Source organism: Mytilus edulis, chromosome 1, assembly GCF_963676685.1.
Source record: "Mytilus edulis chromosome 1, xbMytEdul2.2, whole genome shotgun sequence".
In the NCBI taxonomy this organism is placed as follows: domain Eukaryota; kingdom Metazoa; phylum Mollusca; class Bivalvia; order Mytilida; family Mytilidae; genus Mytilus; species Mytilus edulis.
The window spans coordinates 16,705,186-16,724,501 of NC_092344.1; the positions used below are offsets into that span (position 1 = coordinate 16,705,186).

General features: G+C 30.5%; 2 protein-coding genes across 6 annotated transcripts in view; both read right to left on the minus strand.

Moving 5' to 3' along the window:
• The window catches only part of LOC139525068 (caspase-3-like), a 108,335-nt gene that overhangs the window by 25,364 nt on the left and 63,655 nt on the right, over positions 1-19,316 (minus strand). For 4 of the 5 annotated variants that reach the window (XM_071320249.1, XM_071320254.1, XM_071320263.1 and 1 more), the window contains exons 2-6: positions 17,570-17,658; positions 16,555-16,793; positions 14,022-14,203; positions 12,868-13,012; positions 11,012-11,987 (exon numbers count right to left, since the gene is read on the minus strand). In XM_071320249.1, the coding sequence (XP_071176350.1) occupies positions 11,761-11,987; positions 12,868-13,012; positions 14,022-14,203; positions 16,555-16,793; positions 17,570-17,658 (882 nt within the window). In that variant the 3' untranslated portion in view covers positions 11,012-11,760. Of the gene's footprint in view, positions 1-11,011; positions 11,988-12,867; positions 13,013-14,021; positions 14,204-16,554; positions 16,794-17,569; positions 17,659-19,316 lie in introns of those variants that run through there. The other variant, XR_011664880.1, reaches the window with a different exon arrangement.
• On the minus strand, positions 1,769-7,389 carry LOC139525112 (caspase-3-like). The gene is made up of 6 exons (XM_071320300.1): positions 7,258-7,389; positions 6,664-6,742; positions 4,859-5,097; positions 4,369-4,550; positions 3,430-3,598; positions 1,769-3,249 (listed from the first exon to the last, which is right to left on the minus strand). The coding sequence occupies exons 2-6, from the start codon at positions 6,738-6,740 to the stop codon at positions 3,020-3,022; spliced, it is 897 nt and encodes a 298-aa protein (XP_071176401.1). The 5' UTR covers positions 6,741-6,742; positions 7,258-7,389; the 3' UTR covers positions 1,769-3,019.

Genomic DNA, 19,316 nt, shown 5'->3' on the forward strand with positions numbered 1-19,316 from the left:
AGCCTATGAAGATGTGGTGTGATGGTGACATTTGATCTTCGTATTCAAAAAATAAAATTATCAGTCCCCAAATGGTAAATATATTTCAAACAAATAAAAAAAAACTATGTGCGGAAAAGTGTGCAACTTCATCCAAAGCTTGATTGATTCAAGTTTAGTTTAACTTACGCTTACGAAGAATCAGATTACTAAAATAATTTTCACTTTGGCTTGTTAAAGTCATATGAAACGAGTGACTGGTGAAAAATAATGTTTATCCAATGCTTAAACCAATGCATGTATATATCATAAACTTAGTCTTCTGTGCACGATTTTATCATTTCGTATCAATATCGTATAATCGTTATTTTTGTCTGTCTGTCTGTTATGATTTAACAAATATGGCAGCTGATTGATTGCCGTGTTTAGAAGCCGTAGTGTAACGATTGTCACCTTAAAGTAAACAATCAATAAAGAAGCATGGATATTAAGCACGTATATAACATGTACAATCAGATAATAGTTTATGCCAATGACACTCAGATTCATCTCTATTTCGATCACCGGATTATTGCGTGAGGGTCACGCTAAGGTCACTTGCATACGGAAAATAATTTACTGTAAGCACACAGAAAAATAACGTATAGATCATGTCCTTACTCTTTTCTGTTACATATGATTATTTTAATGATGACATCCAATGCAGAGAAAAATAAAACTGTCCATCTATTGGTTGTTGTTTTCAATATCATATACCCATCATCGTCTTTCATATAAGAGATATGTTATAACTAATGTGTCCGGTGTTTGTGATGTTATCTGTTACTTCATAAGTTAAGGCATATATATTCTGGAGTTTATTCTCAGTTGTTTACATTTCATTTCTTACCCAGTCATTTTTGTATCGATAATCTTTGTTCGTTTATTTTGTTTTTGTTAAATTAGATCTATTCATTCCATTATTTCCTGTAATATCAGATTGCATATACGTTAATATTTCCTGTGGTTGTATAAATGTTTGTATTGTTCATCCACCATTGTTTCTTAAAATGTCCTGTATAAAGTCAGGGAAATGGCAATTGTTATCTTATAGTTCGTTTCTGTGCGTGTTCCATTGTCGTTTGGTTTTTTGTTGCACTCTAGTGTTTCTGTTCTGTTTCGTTGTTTTCCTGTTATATTTGATGTGTTTCGCTCAGTTTTAGTTTGTAACCCGGATTTCTTTTCTCTCATCAGTTTATGACTTTTGAAAAGCTGTATACTTCTTTTGTCTTTATTAACGTATTTTGAATTGAAGTGGTCACTCAATTTGTTTGGATTGGTTTGCTCTTTATATCTATTTATCATAATAATAATCTGTTGGTAAACAAATATGGTGTATAAATTTAAATACTGTGTTATCCACATTGAAAAATATTGCAATGAGGTACTACCAAGCATTTGCTCCCTGTTGATCACCTCAGTGTGACTTCGTGGGGAATTAACTCATCAATGATACCAGGATTCAAACCTTGTATTTGCGCAAAACGCGCGTTTTGTCCTAAAAAAACTTGACACATTCCCCATTTCCTTTCTAGATTTTATTATCAGTGAAGCTCGATTTAAAAAAATGTTTAAAAGTCCACATAAACTACGAAGTTGAAGAGCATTGAGAACAAACAAATCATAAAGTTCTGCCAAATATTTACACAGTTGAAGATATTTTGCTTTACTTCGTGGTTGTCAAGTATACTTCGAGATATTTTGTCCTGAATTATTAATTCTTCAATATGTACAAAATCATTAAACAAAGTACAAAAACTTAGTTTATGGCATATAAAAATATTTTATACAAACAAGTACAATTGTGTATCAGGAATAACAACAGAACAAGATATATAACTGGACTCAAAATGTACAAGGTATATATGTAATTTTTATTGTAAAATACAAAGAGCAGCAAAAACTGAAACAAAGAGGAAACTATTGTAGATGCATTGAGAATGCAAAGATTAATTTCATGATACTGTACAGTTGTTTATTTTCGATGAGTTTAAATTATATCTATAGAGTTATGTGTTTCATTTTCAAATATTTTTTTTTGTTGGGATATGATCTACATTTAAAACATTTACTCGATTGCAAATTAATGGCGATTAATTTTTAAGAGCAACATTGACAGAAATAAAGCATATTGTCAAAATGTTCTACATTACAGTATGAATAAACAGAAAACTAGAATGTTTTATACTCAATTGATATGTCAGATAACATTAGGTACATGCAATATGTGAATAATTGTAAAATTGATTTGACAAAATAGTCTAACAACAACATTACATTTCTTTTAATAAAATGAAGATTCCAATAAATGACAAACTTCAGGACCTAATGCAGTTTGTAAATTCATGTTTTTGTTTCGGCATTGTTTTTTTTCCTTAAATTGAAAATGATCATATATATATATATATATATATATGTGTGGGTAACTACGTACAGCATATGAGTTTAAAAAAAAGGAAAATCACAAAAATACTGAACTCAGAGGAAAATCAAATCGGAAAGTCCCTAATCACATGGCAAAATCAAATGACAAAACACATCAAAAACGGATGGACAACAAATGTCATATTCCTGACTTGGTGAAGGAAGTTTCAAATGTAGAAAATGGTGGATTACACCTGTTTTTTTAGCGCTAAACCTCTCACTTTGTACGAAAGTCTCATCAAATTCCGTTATATAAATTTACAATAATGCGCGAACTAAACAGACATAATAAATAAAATAGTCAAAATATGGGTGCAGCAGTCTTCACCGAGTTACAATTTTAAAACCACGTTGTTTATATCCTTATCTCCAAATGGATGCCAACATTATTTTTGCTCCTTTTTATATGCCTATAGTTGTTAAGACTTTGGTAAATACAGATTATATTATTGTTATTATGTTATACAGAATACTTTTAAATATCACGGTGTTTAGCATTGAAATACATTGAAACTAATTTGTTCATATCTTTGTAACCGGTCATTTTAGTATATATTCATGCTGTGGATGAATTTGTCTAACCCTTTTGTTTTAAATATAAGTCTTTGGTAAGATGTGAAATAAAACAAGGCATTTGGGTAATAATGTCACTGTGTGCATAATTTGGCTTATATCCAAGACCAACGTCTTTATTAACTCTGGTCAAGACTTTGTAAAAGTCATCTTCTTTCTTCATTTTGAGTAGCTCTTCTGACAAGTAACGGACAAATGGTGACCCTTGTTCTGTGTTCCGGAAAGATCCATAACCTACAAAAAGAGAGAAAACCATTCCGGTTTAAATATACTTTTTGTTGTTAACGAGTATAACTGTTCCTTTTATGGATTTCAATTAAAAGCCAACACCTACCATACACAGCCTTTTAAAATCAAAATTAAGAAATTCTAGCCTGTTTTAAAAAAATGCACGCCATGGTTGACTACACCTACCAGGGGAAGTAGAATACACGGCTAGGAAATCTGCTTCATTAGGAATACGTATAACTTCTCCATGTGTCTTGTCATACTCATGATATTCTGCAGCAGCGTCTGCCTGATTTGGATCTCTTCTTACCACTGTCCTGTTTACACCACTTCCTAATCCTGTTCCTCTACAGGCCTGTAATTATAATTTGTTGTATATTTTACAGCCGAAAACAATACATTTTCTCCTATACCGTGTTTAAACCAAATGCTAACCTTTTTAGGATATTTTCTTTGAAAGATGAACTATATCATGAGTAACTTTCTTAATTCGCATATTAAATGAATCACAACGGAGTTTAGATTTCTATTTTTAAAACTAGACTACGAGCTTGTTAAACAATTCTGGTCAAATATGAAACCAAAATTAAAAAAAATATGAATCAAGTGGACCTAAATGCAAACTTAAAACGAGCGATCTTTTGCACAAAGGGGAATCGTGATGAACGACGTTTTCACTTGCTTGAAATTTTTACAAACGAAACGAATGTTATTAAACTTTAGCGTAAAATTTGTTACTATATTCCTGCAGGAAAATTCTAGAAAAGCTTTTGTTATGCGTTTACTTTTCTACATTGGTTAGAGGTATAGGGGGAGGGTTGAGATCTCACAAAACATGTTTAACCCCGCCGCATTTTTGCGCCTGTCCCAATTCAATAGCCTCTGGCCTTTGTTAGTCTTGTATTATTTTAATTTTAGTTTCTTGTGTACAATTTGGAAATTAGTATGGCGTTCATTATCACTGGACTAGTATATATTTGTTTAGGGGGCAGCTGAAGGACGCCTCCGGGTGCGGGAATTACATTGAAGACCTGTTGGTGACCCTCTGCTGTTGTTTTTTATTTGGTCGGGTTGTTGTCTCTTTGACACATTCCCCATTTCCATTCTCAATTTTATTTATCTAACCTGGACAATAAATATTTTTGGCTTCATTATAAGTTCTGGACAGTTCTCTGCATTGAAGTAATCCATCACATTTTTTATCTTAACAGACTCATCTGTCATAAATACACTATCCTCATTTCCATGCGTCAACAAAGCTACGATTAGGCAGCCTGCGTTTTCCAAACTTTTTTTGTCGTTTTTAACTACAATAAAAAAAAAAAAAATTGTTTGAAATGTATGTTAATGCAATTTTATGTTCATCTTGTTTATCAGCTTATACATTGTCTTACTTAAAGGTTTTTGTACCTTAGAATCAACAAGTACACACAAAGTTAAATGAATCCAGAGATTGAATACAATTAGGAGTTTTTATGCATTCCATATATTCCTTCCATACAATAATAAACATTTTCAAAAGTTTTTGAGGACAAAAATTCAAACATAAACGATGTATGATAAGTTCCGTGGTTTCATCACATCACATTCAACCTACATCTATTTAAAATCTTACTTTCATTAAATTTGTCTTCCATGTCATCTTTTGTGGCATCATTTAAAAGATCACTATCAAAACCAAGTTCCTGAAATCTTTGGAATAAGGATGCAGCATCCACGTCACTTCCTGTTCGATCACCTAATTTCAAATTGTTATGAAATTCTGTGTTATTGATAACAACTGCTATCCCAGAACTAATTAGATATTTTTCTTGATCCAAATGTGCTTTCGATACAAAACCTTGTCCTGAGTTGCTATAACAGAAATTAATTTCAAGTAGATAAAAGGTAAAAATCACAAAAATACTGAACTCTGTGGAAAATTCTAAACGGAAAATTCCTCAACAAATTTCAAAATCAAAATATCATACACATCAAATGAATGGATAACAACTGTCATATTCATGACTTGGAACAGGCGTTTTCGGTAGTAGAAAATGATGGATGAAACCTGGTTATATAGATAGCTAAACCTCTCACGTGCGTGACAGTCGCATCCTTTTATTGACAACGATATGTGAACAAAAATAAGCAGACATAATTAGTAAAAGTGTCACAAATAGGGGTACAGCAGTCAACATGGTGTTTTAATCTTTGTAACAACAGTCTACAATCTGAATCACTATAAAAACTAACAAATACGTAACAAATAAATAAATAAATAGATATCGAAAGAATGGTTCGGTGCTGCTTTTTCTCTCAACTAGATATGTAAACCGGCGTTTTGCATTTTCGCCGATCTGCAATTCATTGGCGCGATTGTTTTACAAGGAAATTACAGGTAAATGACAGGTGAGTATTTTTTCTCATTTATCATCATAGACTTCTTCCGTTAGCCAGTTGTACAAATGTTATGAATTGTCAATAAATTTTGAAAGCCATTTACAAATGTCATTAATTTGTCTTTAAAGTCTGTGCTCAGCCCACATGACCCAACAGACTAGATTTTCCTCCACAAGATCTGAGTCTGATGAAAACGACAACACTCTTATCTGCATCGTGGAAAAGCATCCATAATTGCGTTATGTCTTGCTTGTTCAAAGTCAATATGCATAATCTCGGCCACAAAGAAAGGCTGTTTTTGACAGCAGAGATCGCAAACAAATCCCCACATAATTTCATAGCACTGTTCACCTTTCGCTGGTAAGAGGGCGTAAAAAAGAGGTATATAGTTTCCAATTTTACATCCGTGTAAATTATATAACTGATACAATTATTTTAATAGCACTAAAAAGTTCCATTTATAAATATTGCAGATATATAATTGAAAAGACATTCAAGATTGAGGCGTGTAGAACAATTAAGTATACCTTTTCTCGCGATCATTTGCAGTGACCTTCCGATATGTATGGCCAGTATTTGCTCACCTATGTTAAACTGTTACAATAAGGAGGAATATGAAACCGGCGCAAATAAAAAAAGTGAAATCGGCGCAAATGAAAGAATGAAAATTGGCGCAAATGTCATACGCTCATGTAAACCATGTTATTTATGTAATTATGTAAATTATAAACTTGTTAGATTGTTTTAATTTAGTTGACATTGAACTTTGAAAATATACAAAATACATTTCATGTTTAACGATTTAACTGAACAGTTAGTTCTTATTATCACAAAGTTGAATGTCTTAAAACTCTTCTTTCACATATGAAAAGTAATAACAACGTACTAATTATAACGAGAACAAAGAAAAAAAAAGAAAAACAACGAAATTTTAGAGCGTATTTGGATTATATCTCTTGAACAAGTATGGAACTATAACATTAACTGTAACAGTTATAGTGCAGAACTGTGGGAAATATTTAAGAGCAGTACGTTTACCTTTCTGGTCCATGGATGATGGTTGGTGTTGACGTGTCTTCTGGTTTACCACGTTGGGCATCTAGAACATCTGCCATTTTCTTAAAAAAAAATAAAAAGTGTGACTGAAGAAAAATTCTATGAACATATAAATCTTAGATTGAAGTTTTATTTTTACCAATATAATTGTAAACCTGGTCTCAAGGAAAATTATTCAGAACTATGAATCATTTTAAATTTCTAACTTACAAATGTGAACCTACAAAACTGACGCTGAATAAAATAATCATTGATTACTGTGTAACTTAAAGGCAGCAGTTATCGTCCCATGTTTATATGTCGCAAATGAATTTTGAACATGAAAACAAAGTGAAACCAAACATGCGAAACGCATGGACTAATTGTGTAAAACATAGAATAGACTTCTGCAGTTTTTGAAAAAATATATACGAAATAAAAGCATGCAACAATTACATTTTGAATGAAGCTCAGACGCACACAATGATATATCGATATCCTCGAATTATAATCAAGTTATAAAACGAAAGTAAAATCCAGTTAATATATTTCAAAATAATTAACGTTAAAACACTGAAAGAAAACAAAATATTTTACCTTTTGATGTGTCGTGTTGTAAGACTAATGAATGAACTACTATCACCTCACAATTATAATCATTTGACAGAGGATTCTTTAAACGAATCTAAATCATGATTGTTCCAATTCGGCAAGCGTTTTTTATGTATGATATAATCTATACGTTTACCTAGTTTCCAAAAATGTCCGACCTTTTCCGAGAAGTCAATTTCACAAGAAGATTACAAAAGCAGTTATTTTTTTACAGTGTCTCGCATGACACATTATATAAATGTATAATCCTTTGTTCAACCGGGTTATATGATAAGTAAGATTTAATGATATATTTTTAAAGAAAAGATAGTCTTATTTCTCAACACGTCAGTCATTTATCACAAAAGATCATATGTAAAATTGATGCACTTTGAATCTGGACAACGTGGAATCCTGAATGGCGGGCATGATAACTTATATTTTTTAAGTCAGTATCAAAAACAAAACGCTTTTTATTCATTTTATAAGGAGTTATACTAAAATTAATTGTTAGGTCATTCTTTTTAATTCTTAAGTTTTGTTGTATTTTATGCTTTTCCTTTTTTTTTATATATTTTAGCACCGCATTAATTTGTATCATCGTTTTTGCTTCTTTTGTTTTGATCCAGATCTTTCGGTCCTTTATTCTCTATTATTCCCAATTGTTTTCTATACTATAAATCAACTCTAAATAATCACTAACAGTTGGTAATAAATTAAAGATATAAAACGTGAAAATGGTAAAATCTTGCTAAGGGTACTTCTTGAAAATATACTTCATTAAAATAGAACCATGGATGACTGTTTAAAAAAAACAACCTTTGTTCGTTATTTTCTCGCAAATCACTTATTCGAAAAATATCTCTTAATAATGTAAAGTTTTCTGGTCACTCAAGTATGAGATTTTAATTTTATTGTTTTTGTATTTTTCAAATATTATAATTTCTTAATCATTAGACCTTAAAATACTTGAAAAGTTCTTCATAACAAAAAATATGTAAGTATGTCCAAGATATTGTAGTATGTACTATCATTTTCCATTTTCAATGGACCATGAAATTGGGTAATACATCTAATTTTGCATAAAAATTAGAAAGATTATACCATAGGAAACATGTGTACTAAGTTTCAAGTTGATTGGACTTCAACTTCATCAAACATTACCTTTACCCAAAAGCTTAACATGAAACTGGCACTTCCATTTTCTATGTTCAGTGGACCGTAAAATTGGGGTCAAAAGTATAATTTGGCATTCAAATTAGACAGATCATATCATAAGGAACATGTGTACAAAGTTTCAAGTTGATTGGACTGCAGCTTCATAAAAAACTACCTTGACCAAAAACTTTAACCTGGAGCGGGACCAGAAAACATAATGCCCCCCTACTATCGTAGGTGGGGCATAAACAATTAAAGTCTGTCAGAAAAATTGTACTTTGCTAACTAAACAGTTCAAAATGGTCTGTTTACTTCTAAGAGTATTATACATTACCAATTCCAAGAAGAAAAAATGTATTAATCATCTACCGAATATGCTATTTAACGAAAAATATATGTCTATACTCACATCATAACAAAAGTCTGACAACACATTACTTTAAAAAAAGATTTCCAGGTAAGGAAAAGTTTAATTTCTGTCAAAGATATGTATCGTTTAGGAGTAATCTTTATTGCTAACACATGAACAATAAAGATACACCATTCTTATATCGCGTATATATATATATTATATTTTTTTTGTGTTTTATATCATAAGTTATAATCACAAGTGGTATTCTTATTCTGATCTTGCTTCCTTATTTATTTTGTTTGTTGGCATTATAATAATTGTACATTACGTCTTCTTAAAATGTTCCTTTTTGATCGTCTTACAAATAGAGTATTACTAATTTTGTCAGGTTGTATGGTAAATCTTACTAATATACATTTTAGAAAACATCAAAATCAAGAAAACAAAATGGGGAGTACGAAAGAGCAAGGCAAAATTATTTACAGAATGAAATGGTTCTATCACAAAAACAAAATTCTTCTTTACAACATGTCAAATGTTGAGTTTACGGCGAATTGTCTAATCTATTTTAAGCATGGAGTTGAAAAGAAGTATTATACACTTTTTAGAAATCATCAATTGCATATATATTTCAGATTTAAGATAATAAAATGTTTACAAATGTACCTGTGTACTGAGAAGAAGACGTGACATAAAAAATGAATAAAAGTAGGTGTTTATGACATATAATACACTGATTGCCTGATGTTATTCTAATCCAGCATTTGGTATGTTATTTTATTTTACATTGTGATATTCAAAAACTGCAAATAGTGATTTGATCAGCTATTCAACGTTTAAAATAAGATTTTGGTTTTAAAATATTTTGGCCTCACGCAAAAATTAAAGGCATAGATTGTCATATCAGATGATATTGTTATTTAATTTTTTTGTTTGAACAAGCAGAGAAACATTTGTTTAATTTCTAAAAAAAAACCATCTGTGCAGTAATAGTGGTACCGTATTTTAGTATCAACTCAAACGTCACCAATTATTTACATGCAGACGAGTTAAGGTTAGTTTCTTTGATATTTTTTAATTTTTCGTTTGCACAAGCAGGTAAAAACTTGTTTGATTAAAGTAACTTAGTAACGTCCAATATCACATAGATTATAAAGCCCATACTATACTGAATTCTTTTTCTGCTTGTGAACTGTTTTCATCTATTTGAATCATCTGTTTTTAATTCTAGAATTGGTTGATCTGGCCTTAATTTATGTCAATACTTACCCATGCATTCACATTAACATCATTTTATTTTATACGTATAGGTTATTTTTTTAACTTATTTGCGATTGGTACACTGTATGTGGTGTTCCCAAGGTGTTAAGTTTTGAATTTTATTTTTTCTGATGGCGAACGTCTGTAGCAAAATTGTCATATACTCAGATTTATGTAATAAAATAAAATTGATGTGACTGCATGGTAATAAAATAATAACTAACGACAGGTAAAATAGCTTGTTTAAAGAACAAACTTGTCATGGAGAAGATTCAACTAGGAATGCCACAGGACATACTCTTTTTATTGTTTTAATTTGATTGATATGTTGGGGCATTTTATATTTGAATGACAGGCGTTTAATTTGGACTTTTGCTTATGATACCAGGATTAACATTTTGTACGCTAGAAGTGTTTCGTCTACAAAAGACATACCCATGACGCTCCAATAAAATAGTTCATACCTGGACTTGTTTGTAGTCTGATCCAAGAACATACAACACAGAGATTATTGATGCCATATCACTCAAAAAGCTACACTTCATTGATTGTTTGCTTTTCATTTAGTCCAAATAAACTTTAGATCAAAAATACTAATCATACACTATATTCTGCTTCATATTTGGGATTTTGATTATAATTTTATTTAAAAATTGAGGCTTTGCTCACACCGAACAGCAAGCAATTAAGAGCCCAAACAATGACAAGTTTAAAACCAATGAAACAGGAAAACTTACAGTCTATTTCATATATATATAAAAAAACAAAAACACGAAAAAACGACATCAACAAACGACTATAACTGAACAACAGTAATTAAAAGTATATGCATCCGAATCAAACATATTAAAAAGCAGTCATTATGTAGGCAACAGGGTTTCAAAATGACATTTAGGAAACACCTACAAAATAGACCTATGTTAAAATACTGAATGCTTCGTTTTACTTTTCCAATGTCTATCGAATAGCAGAGTATAATCCCAAACGGAATAAAAGAACATAACATTTAATAAAATTTATTCAAATCCAATTGACAGTACAAAAATATGATATGTCCGTTAAGATCAACGTCTCTTCGTTTTCTTCTATAGTTATTGAATCATTCTATAATTCAATAACTATAGAAGAAGCTTTTAATATAGGGAAAATAGCAGCAATAATTAATTTAAATAATATTTTGACATTGCGATAAGACGTGTCACGGTACTTGTCTATCCCAAATTCATGTATTTGGTTTTGATGTTATATTTGTTATTCTATTGGGATTTTGTCTGATGCTTGGTCCGTTTCTGTGTGTGTTAGTTACATTGTAGTGTTGTGTCGTTGTTCTCCTCTTATATTTATGCGTTTCCCTCAGTTTTAGTTTGTTACCCCGATTTTGTTTTTTGTCCATGGATTTATGAGTTTGGACAGCGGTATACTACTGTTGCCTTTATTTGACAAACGGTTGTAGTTCAATATGGTACACTTCGTTGACCAGTACCATTGTAACGGTCATTGTAATAAAGACTTTTTACATATTAGAGTGTGAAAAGTTTCAAAGCAGTATTAAACAAAAGTTTAGTAAATTACCTTACTGAGTACCTAATCAAAATTTTAGAAATATTTTACATTATTGTTAATAAGTAAACCAAACAAATAGTTTCATTTCGATATATTACCGAATATTATATGGTCAGTTTGATTTTTAAAGTCTGGTGAAATGATTGTCGGAATCTTGGCTGAAGGTCATCATATGTCTAGTTGGTCTGTTTCAGATATAAATCTTTCGTAAGGTGTGATACAAAATATGGCATCTGTCTCATATCTTTACTCGCCGTATGTCCAGGCTCAAATGTCATCACTTTGCTATTTACTTTTGTTAAAACTTTGTAAATATCATCGTCTTCCTGGATGTTATGTAGCTCTTCTATTAAATGACGTAAAAATGGTGATGATGACTCTGTGTTATGAAATGATCTGTCACCTGTTGAAACAAATTTTGGACATGAACAATTTGAATGTTATAAATGTATTTCAATTTTCTTCCAAGGACTCTTAATTAAATGTAAGTAAAGAAAAAAAATAATATACTAGTAGTTAGAACTCGGCAAACTATCACCTTTTCCGAATTTACTTTAGAGTTCGAAAATTGTTGCTAACACTTTTTTTAGCCCAAGAAGTTTTCCACTTCGCTTAAATTTTTTTTTTTTTTTAACAACATTATATATTTATTCATCAAATATGCTTGTTATATTGTTACACTAAGAAACCAAGCTTTTCTTGATGCATCCTGTTATATTCCACCGATTGCCCAGGTTAGCAATCAGCTGCTGGTATATATGTATATATTATAATAATATGTATAAATTTCTTGAAATACAATTATACAACATTTTAATACATTATATTTTATTCTATCAATCGTCTAAACTTCTTTTTAGTGACTTTAGTAATGGATTAAGTTTCATTGTTCTGTTTTCATTGTATCTTTTTTTGTATTCACTTCGCTTAAATTTTACAATCAAACCTTTTATTTAAAAATCCTCTACTCAGAATTTGCAGGAAAAATAATATATAAATTTCTTACCAAAGAAAATATTAAAAAAGGAATTAAAGAAAATAGAAACATATAACATTATGAATATTTTACTCGCCCCGTTAATAGTATTTTTCACCCAACATAAATTTTCTCTAGATCAATAATTAGAGATAAAATAAAACATCGATTTATCCGGCAGAACAGCAAACAAGATTAAAAAAATGAACATGTTACTCGAATACGAAAAAAAAAATTGGAAATGTTTCAGTTATATAAAAAAACTACAACATAGCACAAACATGTATTAGAAATGTGTTGTACAAACCTATTGACGTAGAAAAGACTTCAAGGAAATCGGATTCATTGGGAATACGAACTGTATCTACAGCATCTGGAACCGTAACCTTGTTTTTAAGTGTGTCCTGAACAGTAATATGTTCACCTTGTCTTGAGTCGGGTTTTCTAGAGCACTGAAATGATTAATACATAAATCAGTAAGGTCAACATGTTTTCTTCCTTCTATAAAAGAAATCCTTGATTGGTCTATAATTTATTATTATTTTATACTTTACGGTAAACGTTACCACTTTTCTGCACCAGATGCGCATTTTGACGATATTGTCTTTCAGTGATGCACAGGACAAAATTGAAAATCCAAGAACGCTGTTATTATAACTGATTTAAATTGAAAATATGTTTCGTTTTACTTCGCAATTTTTAAGACAGTCTTGCAGATTTTTTTATGCCTGGTAGCTCTGAAAGTCCTTCTCTTCCTATAATATTTTTCATCTTTCGTAACGATATGTGCATTTCGCGTTAATTTTTTTCACAATCGTGCGTGATATTTATATGCTTTTTTTATAATATCCGTAGTGTCATGCCAGTACCAAAGTCTAATCGGCTGTTCAAATGTTGGACTAACAATTCGTTGGCTGAGTAATTGATTCAGTGGATGTTACTGTGGTATGTTAGGCTTATGTTATCGTGAAAGTGTTATAGTTTTGCTATGGTTTCCTTGAATCAAAATCCTTTGAAAATATTTAAAAACAGCAAAATACACTATCTGTATTTGCAAATTTCGATATCAACATAAGTTATCAACTCATGTCAAATCACTTAATTTTTTAAAACAGGATATTTGTTTTTAATACTTATCCCGTTTCACATACGGCACGATAACATTTTTACGTTTTTTACACCCGTAAAAGAGTCATTTCTTACGCATTCACATTTATAATGTTCATTAGAAGTTTCTTCGGAAGCTTTGCCGATAAGATAATTGAACATGAATGTCAAAATATCAGACACTGCAAAACAGTTTCAGGAAGTAACCTTCGTTTTTTGTATGTCTACATTAGCCTTTTACATGTATCTTGAGGAAGCCAGTTACAAATGAATTGTTCAAATGCAGTAATAAACTGTAGGACTATAACGAAATTTTATTCCAAAAGAGCAACAAATAACATTCACATATATTACCTGGAAAATAAATATTTTGGGCTTAAGAATTAACTCTGGACAGTTCTCTGCATTGAAACAATTCATTATTGATTTCATCTTTATACTTCTATCTGTCATATACACGCTGTCCTCATTTCCATGTGTCAACAAAGCTACGATTAGACAGTCTGTTTTCTTTAAATTCTCTTTGTCATTTATAACTACAACAGTATATACAAAAGCCAATTGTATTACCTAACAATGAACATTCGAAAAAGAAATGACATACAAAATGTTTCTTTTAACGTAAAGCATGTAAATGTGACTTCCTACTTGATTTAAATCAATGATTTTATCGTTTCAGGCTGGTAATTGGTGTTTAATGATGAAGGGAATATAACAAAATTGAAATAAAGTGGCTTAAGGTAAAGAAACAGTAAATGGGTTATGTCTCAGATTTTGCAAAAATTTTACATACAACCTTTACTCGTTGAACTACAACTGAAAATCGAAAAAAAAAATGCATTTATCTCTTTTATTACTTGAAATATTACAGATTGATTTCTTTCAATATGGGTGAATATTTGTATAGAAAGCACATAAAATCGGCGACAAAGCTTCTAATTTTTTTTCTAAAAACCGTCAAATCACTAATTCTACTCCATAGATTTTTCTAAAAAAAATATATATTGTTGATACATAAATTTCTGTTTCAATGATATAAAATAATCATATGGTCACCGACTTCGTTTTTTGTCTACTGATCAATTTATTACAAGCCCAGTAGTCAGCACTTTTTATGCTGACATGAATTATCATTGATATTGTTATATTTATAAATTAACTGTTTACAAAATTTTGATTTTTTTTTTTTTAAATATTTAGGCTTTTCTACCTCAGACATAGATTACCTTAGCTGTATTTGGCAACACTTTGCTCTTTAACTTCGTACTTTATTTGGCTTTTTTTTTAAACTTTTTTCGATTCGAGCGTCACTGATGAGTCTTTTGTAGACGAAACGCGCGTCTGGCGTATATATACAATTTAGTCCTGGTATCTATGATGAGTTTATTTACAATGTTTGTGGTAAAAAACGTAAAAAATAAATGTTTTACGGCCTGTAACGCGATGACGTTGCGATTATTTCGACGTTTTATTGGATTTATTCACAAAGAACACCACTTTGAATAAAGTTTACCGTAAAAACGAAGTCGGAAATCTATATACCAACAACATATAGTTTTTTAAGAAAAATCTATGGAGTAGAATTAGACCTTTGACGATTTAAGGACAAATTTTACAAGGTAATTCTCCGCTTTTATGTGCTTTCTATACAAATGTTCATCCATTTTGTAGGATTTCAATCAGTAATATTTCAAATAATAAATGAGATAAATGCTGTTTTTTTTCTACTTTCAGTTGTTAATTCATCCAGAGTTATGTGCAAATTTTTACTGAAATCTGTGACATAGCCCATTTACTGTTCTTTGACCTTAAGGCAATTCACTACGCAGTTTAAAAAAAACCAAGCTTTTCATAACGTTAGTATATATTGAAAGGGGATTAATAAAGGAACCAAAAAGAGCGAAAAAAATATGTAGGTCCGTGTGCTTGTTTTCGAGATATCAGCCATTTAAATTTTGGCGGGAAAATGTTCTCTCTTGATTTTTCATAGCTTTTTTCATTGACATGTTTAAGTTCTCAAAAACTATTAAAAAATAACAAAGATTTTATATGACTTTCACAGATGGTTAATAAATATACATGTAAAATATTTATAAAAAGAAAAATGGGGGTTATTTGGCAAAATATTTTAGGGCATACAAATGGATAAAATCAAAAGATTCAGAAAATCTTACAGGAATTAAAAAAATGGCAAGCGAACATCCTTAAAGCAAATTATTCTGCTTAAAGAGTTCACAGTTCCTATGTTTCCCATTGTTATTGGAGAAATATTTTGTATTTGTACAAACGTAATAGTATGACTTGTAATAATGACATAACGTTAAGGATAAAAGGGGCCAAGAGTTTGTCATACCTATTGTGGTTAAACGATCTTACAATCATTAACATAAAAAGGTGTATATATAGCATATGCTGTGTAAAGGGTATCTGATATATTTTTTTTTATAGAATATTATGAACTTAAGTAGTTTAATTCATAAATCGTTAATCTAGATAACTAATAACTTTGTAATACCTATGTAATAGTCTGATTGGAACATAAGAAAACAATAGTAACAACGTCTTTGAAATTATATTTGTTAGTTTGAAAATCATGCATAATAAAAACTATTAAACCTAAAAATTATTTGTATCGAACTATAAATCTAACAATTATGCGTAACGAGATTCAAAAAGGTTGATTTCATGAGTATCGAAATATAAAATCCAACAACTATGCCTATCGAGATTCAAAAAGGTTAAATTTCATGCATATCGAACTATAAAATATATGCTATATGTAGTGCTTTGATTGAGAAGCTCTCCGAATTATTTTAATAGGTTTAAACACAAAACAACAAGAAATTCTTACAACAAAATATACAAATAATTGCAAATTCATTTTTACTTTCTTGTAATTTCTCTACCAAGTCATCCCTACTGGCATCGTTCATCAGATCACTTTCGAAACCAAGTTCCATGAATCTTTGGAATAGGGATGAAGCATCTACGTCACTTCCAGAACGGTCAGATAAACCTAATCTGGCATCAAATTCTGTGTTGTTTATCACAACAGCTATTCCTGATTTAATTGGATATCTTTCTTGGTCTAATTGGCTTTGGTATATTGTTCCTTCATTTGTTTTACTGTAGCAGAAAAATAATTCTTCAAATTTGTGAATAAAAAATAAATAAAAAGGTTAAATACTATACACCAGCAGAAGTGTTTTGAAATGCATTATTTTCTTGTAAGACGAAAATATTTTTTATTTTGTAAATTGTTCAATTGAATTTGTTTTAGAAAGTTTTATGATTATTTTGATAAAGTATTCAATTTGCACAAAATCCTATATCTGCACGACATTCTGCAGGTAGTACATGATAATGAGAATGATTACTCCAACGTTCGAGCTAAGACACTTTCACCTGATTTTGCGTAAAGCTTAAAAAGTATGCTATACAAAGTAGAAATAACAAAAATACCGAACTCCGAGTAGATAACAACTGTCATATTTCTGACTTATTCCATGCATTTTTTATGTAGAAAAGGGTGGTTTATACCGAGCTTACCGCTCATTACTGTGACATTCGCATGTAATTCCATTATATTGACAACGATGTGGGAACAAAGAAAACAGGAAAAATAGATAAAAATGTCAAAAATAGGGGTACAGCAGTCAACATTGTGTTATATTCTTAATCTCTATAAAACAAACTAATTTGTCAACAAAGAAAAACAAAAAGGCATTTATGCAAAGCAAATAAGCAAAAACGAAAGATAAGAATAGAACAAATTACCTTAGCAGAATAACACAATGACAGAACGAATAAACACAGAGATATTACTATGTTTAAATTTGTTTCTTAGATTATACGGGAAAAAATCAACATAACTGAGTGAAATAATTGAATGTTATATTTACGGTTCTGTCCCTTTGGTAACTGGCAATTTTGTTGATGTTTCTTCAATAAGATCAGGTTTAGCATCTAATGTGTCTTGACTTGCCATTTCCTAAAAGGATAAACATATTTACTCAATATAAATTTATAACTTATTACTTGTATCAGGTTTTATATTAAGCGTTGTATCTAATGTTGGAAGAGTGTGAAATATGCAAAATGTGTTTCAAAAGTAGAGCATCTGACCTTCTTCTCAGTAAACAGGTCTTAAAAGGTGGTTATAATTTTATTATAGAAAAGTTGGAGAATTATCTAATGTGTTGTTTTAAGTCATTGAGAGTAGAACTGTATGTCACAATATCTTTTTATGTTGCACTTTGTATCTATAGAAGACCCCAAGACTGGGTATTTTTTAGGAAGACACCATTATGTGTTAGTGTACAATTTGAAATTGTATGCGTCATTCAACTTCTCTATGTTTACCACAATTCTTCATTATTTTTAACTTTAAGACACATTAGAAGAATCAGTTTAATAGATAAAGGCAGATGTGGTGTGAGTGCCAATGAGACAACTCTCCATCCAAATAACAATTTAAAAAAGTAAACCAAGTTTAACTTTGTTTTATCAAAAAAACAACGTAGATAAGCTTTCACGTTCGTTAAAGGTGTTAATTAAACTTTGATAAAAAAAAGCACTTTCTGAAACGGCATCATATACTATTATATGCTTGATGTTTTATTGCGAACAAATGAGTCATTTTTTGGGGATGTCGTTTCGTTACCATACTTCGTGGATGCCTCGATGGAGCATCCTGCTTTCCTAATCCTCTGTGCATTTGACTTTACCAAACCTGGTATTTAAAAAATTATGTTCATTTTTTTCCAGGAAAGGGAAGCAATGTACAATGAAGAAAATTTTCATGAATGACAAATCATGAAACAAGTTTTTTTTTAAAAGTTTTTCGAGAACTTTTTAGTTTAATTAAGACAAACAAATTGTTCTCCTTCAGTATCTTATCTGTAGAACTATATGTACTTTTCATTCACAAAGAATATGACTATGTGTTATGGTGCTTTTCCTTGGTTCTTTTGGAGATTTATTTTAAAAAGATTCTTAAACAATTTGCAGACAATAACAATCAAAACCAAGGAGTAAACAAAGACTCATCAAACCAAAAGACATTTACGTCAACAGTTACAAATAATAAATAAGAAACAACACGAACTCCACTAAAAACCGGGAGTGAAATCAGATGCTCCGGAAGGGTAAGCATTTCCTGCACCGTATACGGCACCCGTCGTGCTATTTCTTTGTTCAGTTCGGTAATGATGGAAGGTTATTATGACTAAGGAAGAATATCAGATATGATTTCTGACACATTTTTGTCATAATGGCCAGTCAGCTCATGATGGCGACCGTAAAATTTCTTGAGTGATGACCTTAATTTTATAGATTCATAGCAACTTTTGAGAAAGCAGTATTCCTCTTTCAACAAAATCAACGTACTTTAAGCTAGCTCTAGAGTAACGTATCAATTGAGACACATATACTCCATATGCTGGTGCCGCTGGGATGTTGCTATACAGAAATGGAAAGTTGACTATGGGAAAATTCAAATCATCGCGTTTGTCATAAATTGTGGTTATTAAGAATTTTCATTCTTATGTTCTTTCTCGCACATATTAGATGTAATTTTCGATGACATTATCATGCATAATTTCAATCAAAGGCATACCTTCAATTAAACTATGAAACTAAGAGTTCGGA

Coding starts and splice junctions, on each gene's coding strand:
- LOC139525112 (XM_071320300.1), bottom strand. CDS start 6,740: ATGGCAGATGTTCTAGATGCCCAACGTGGTAAACCAGAAGACACGTCA. Junction 3,599..4,368: donor CAAAAATATTTATTGTCCAG/GTTAGATAAATA, acceptor TTATAATTACAG/GCCTGTAGAGGAACAGGATT. Junction 3,250..3,429: donor CGTGTATTCTACTTCCCCTG/GTAGGTGTAGTC, acceptor CTCTTTTTGTAG/GTTATGGATCTTTCCGGAAC.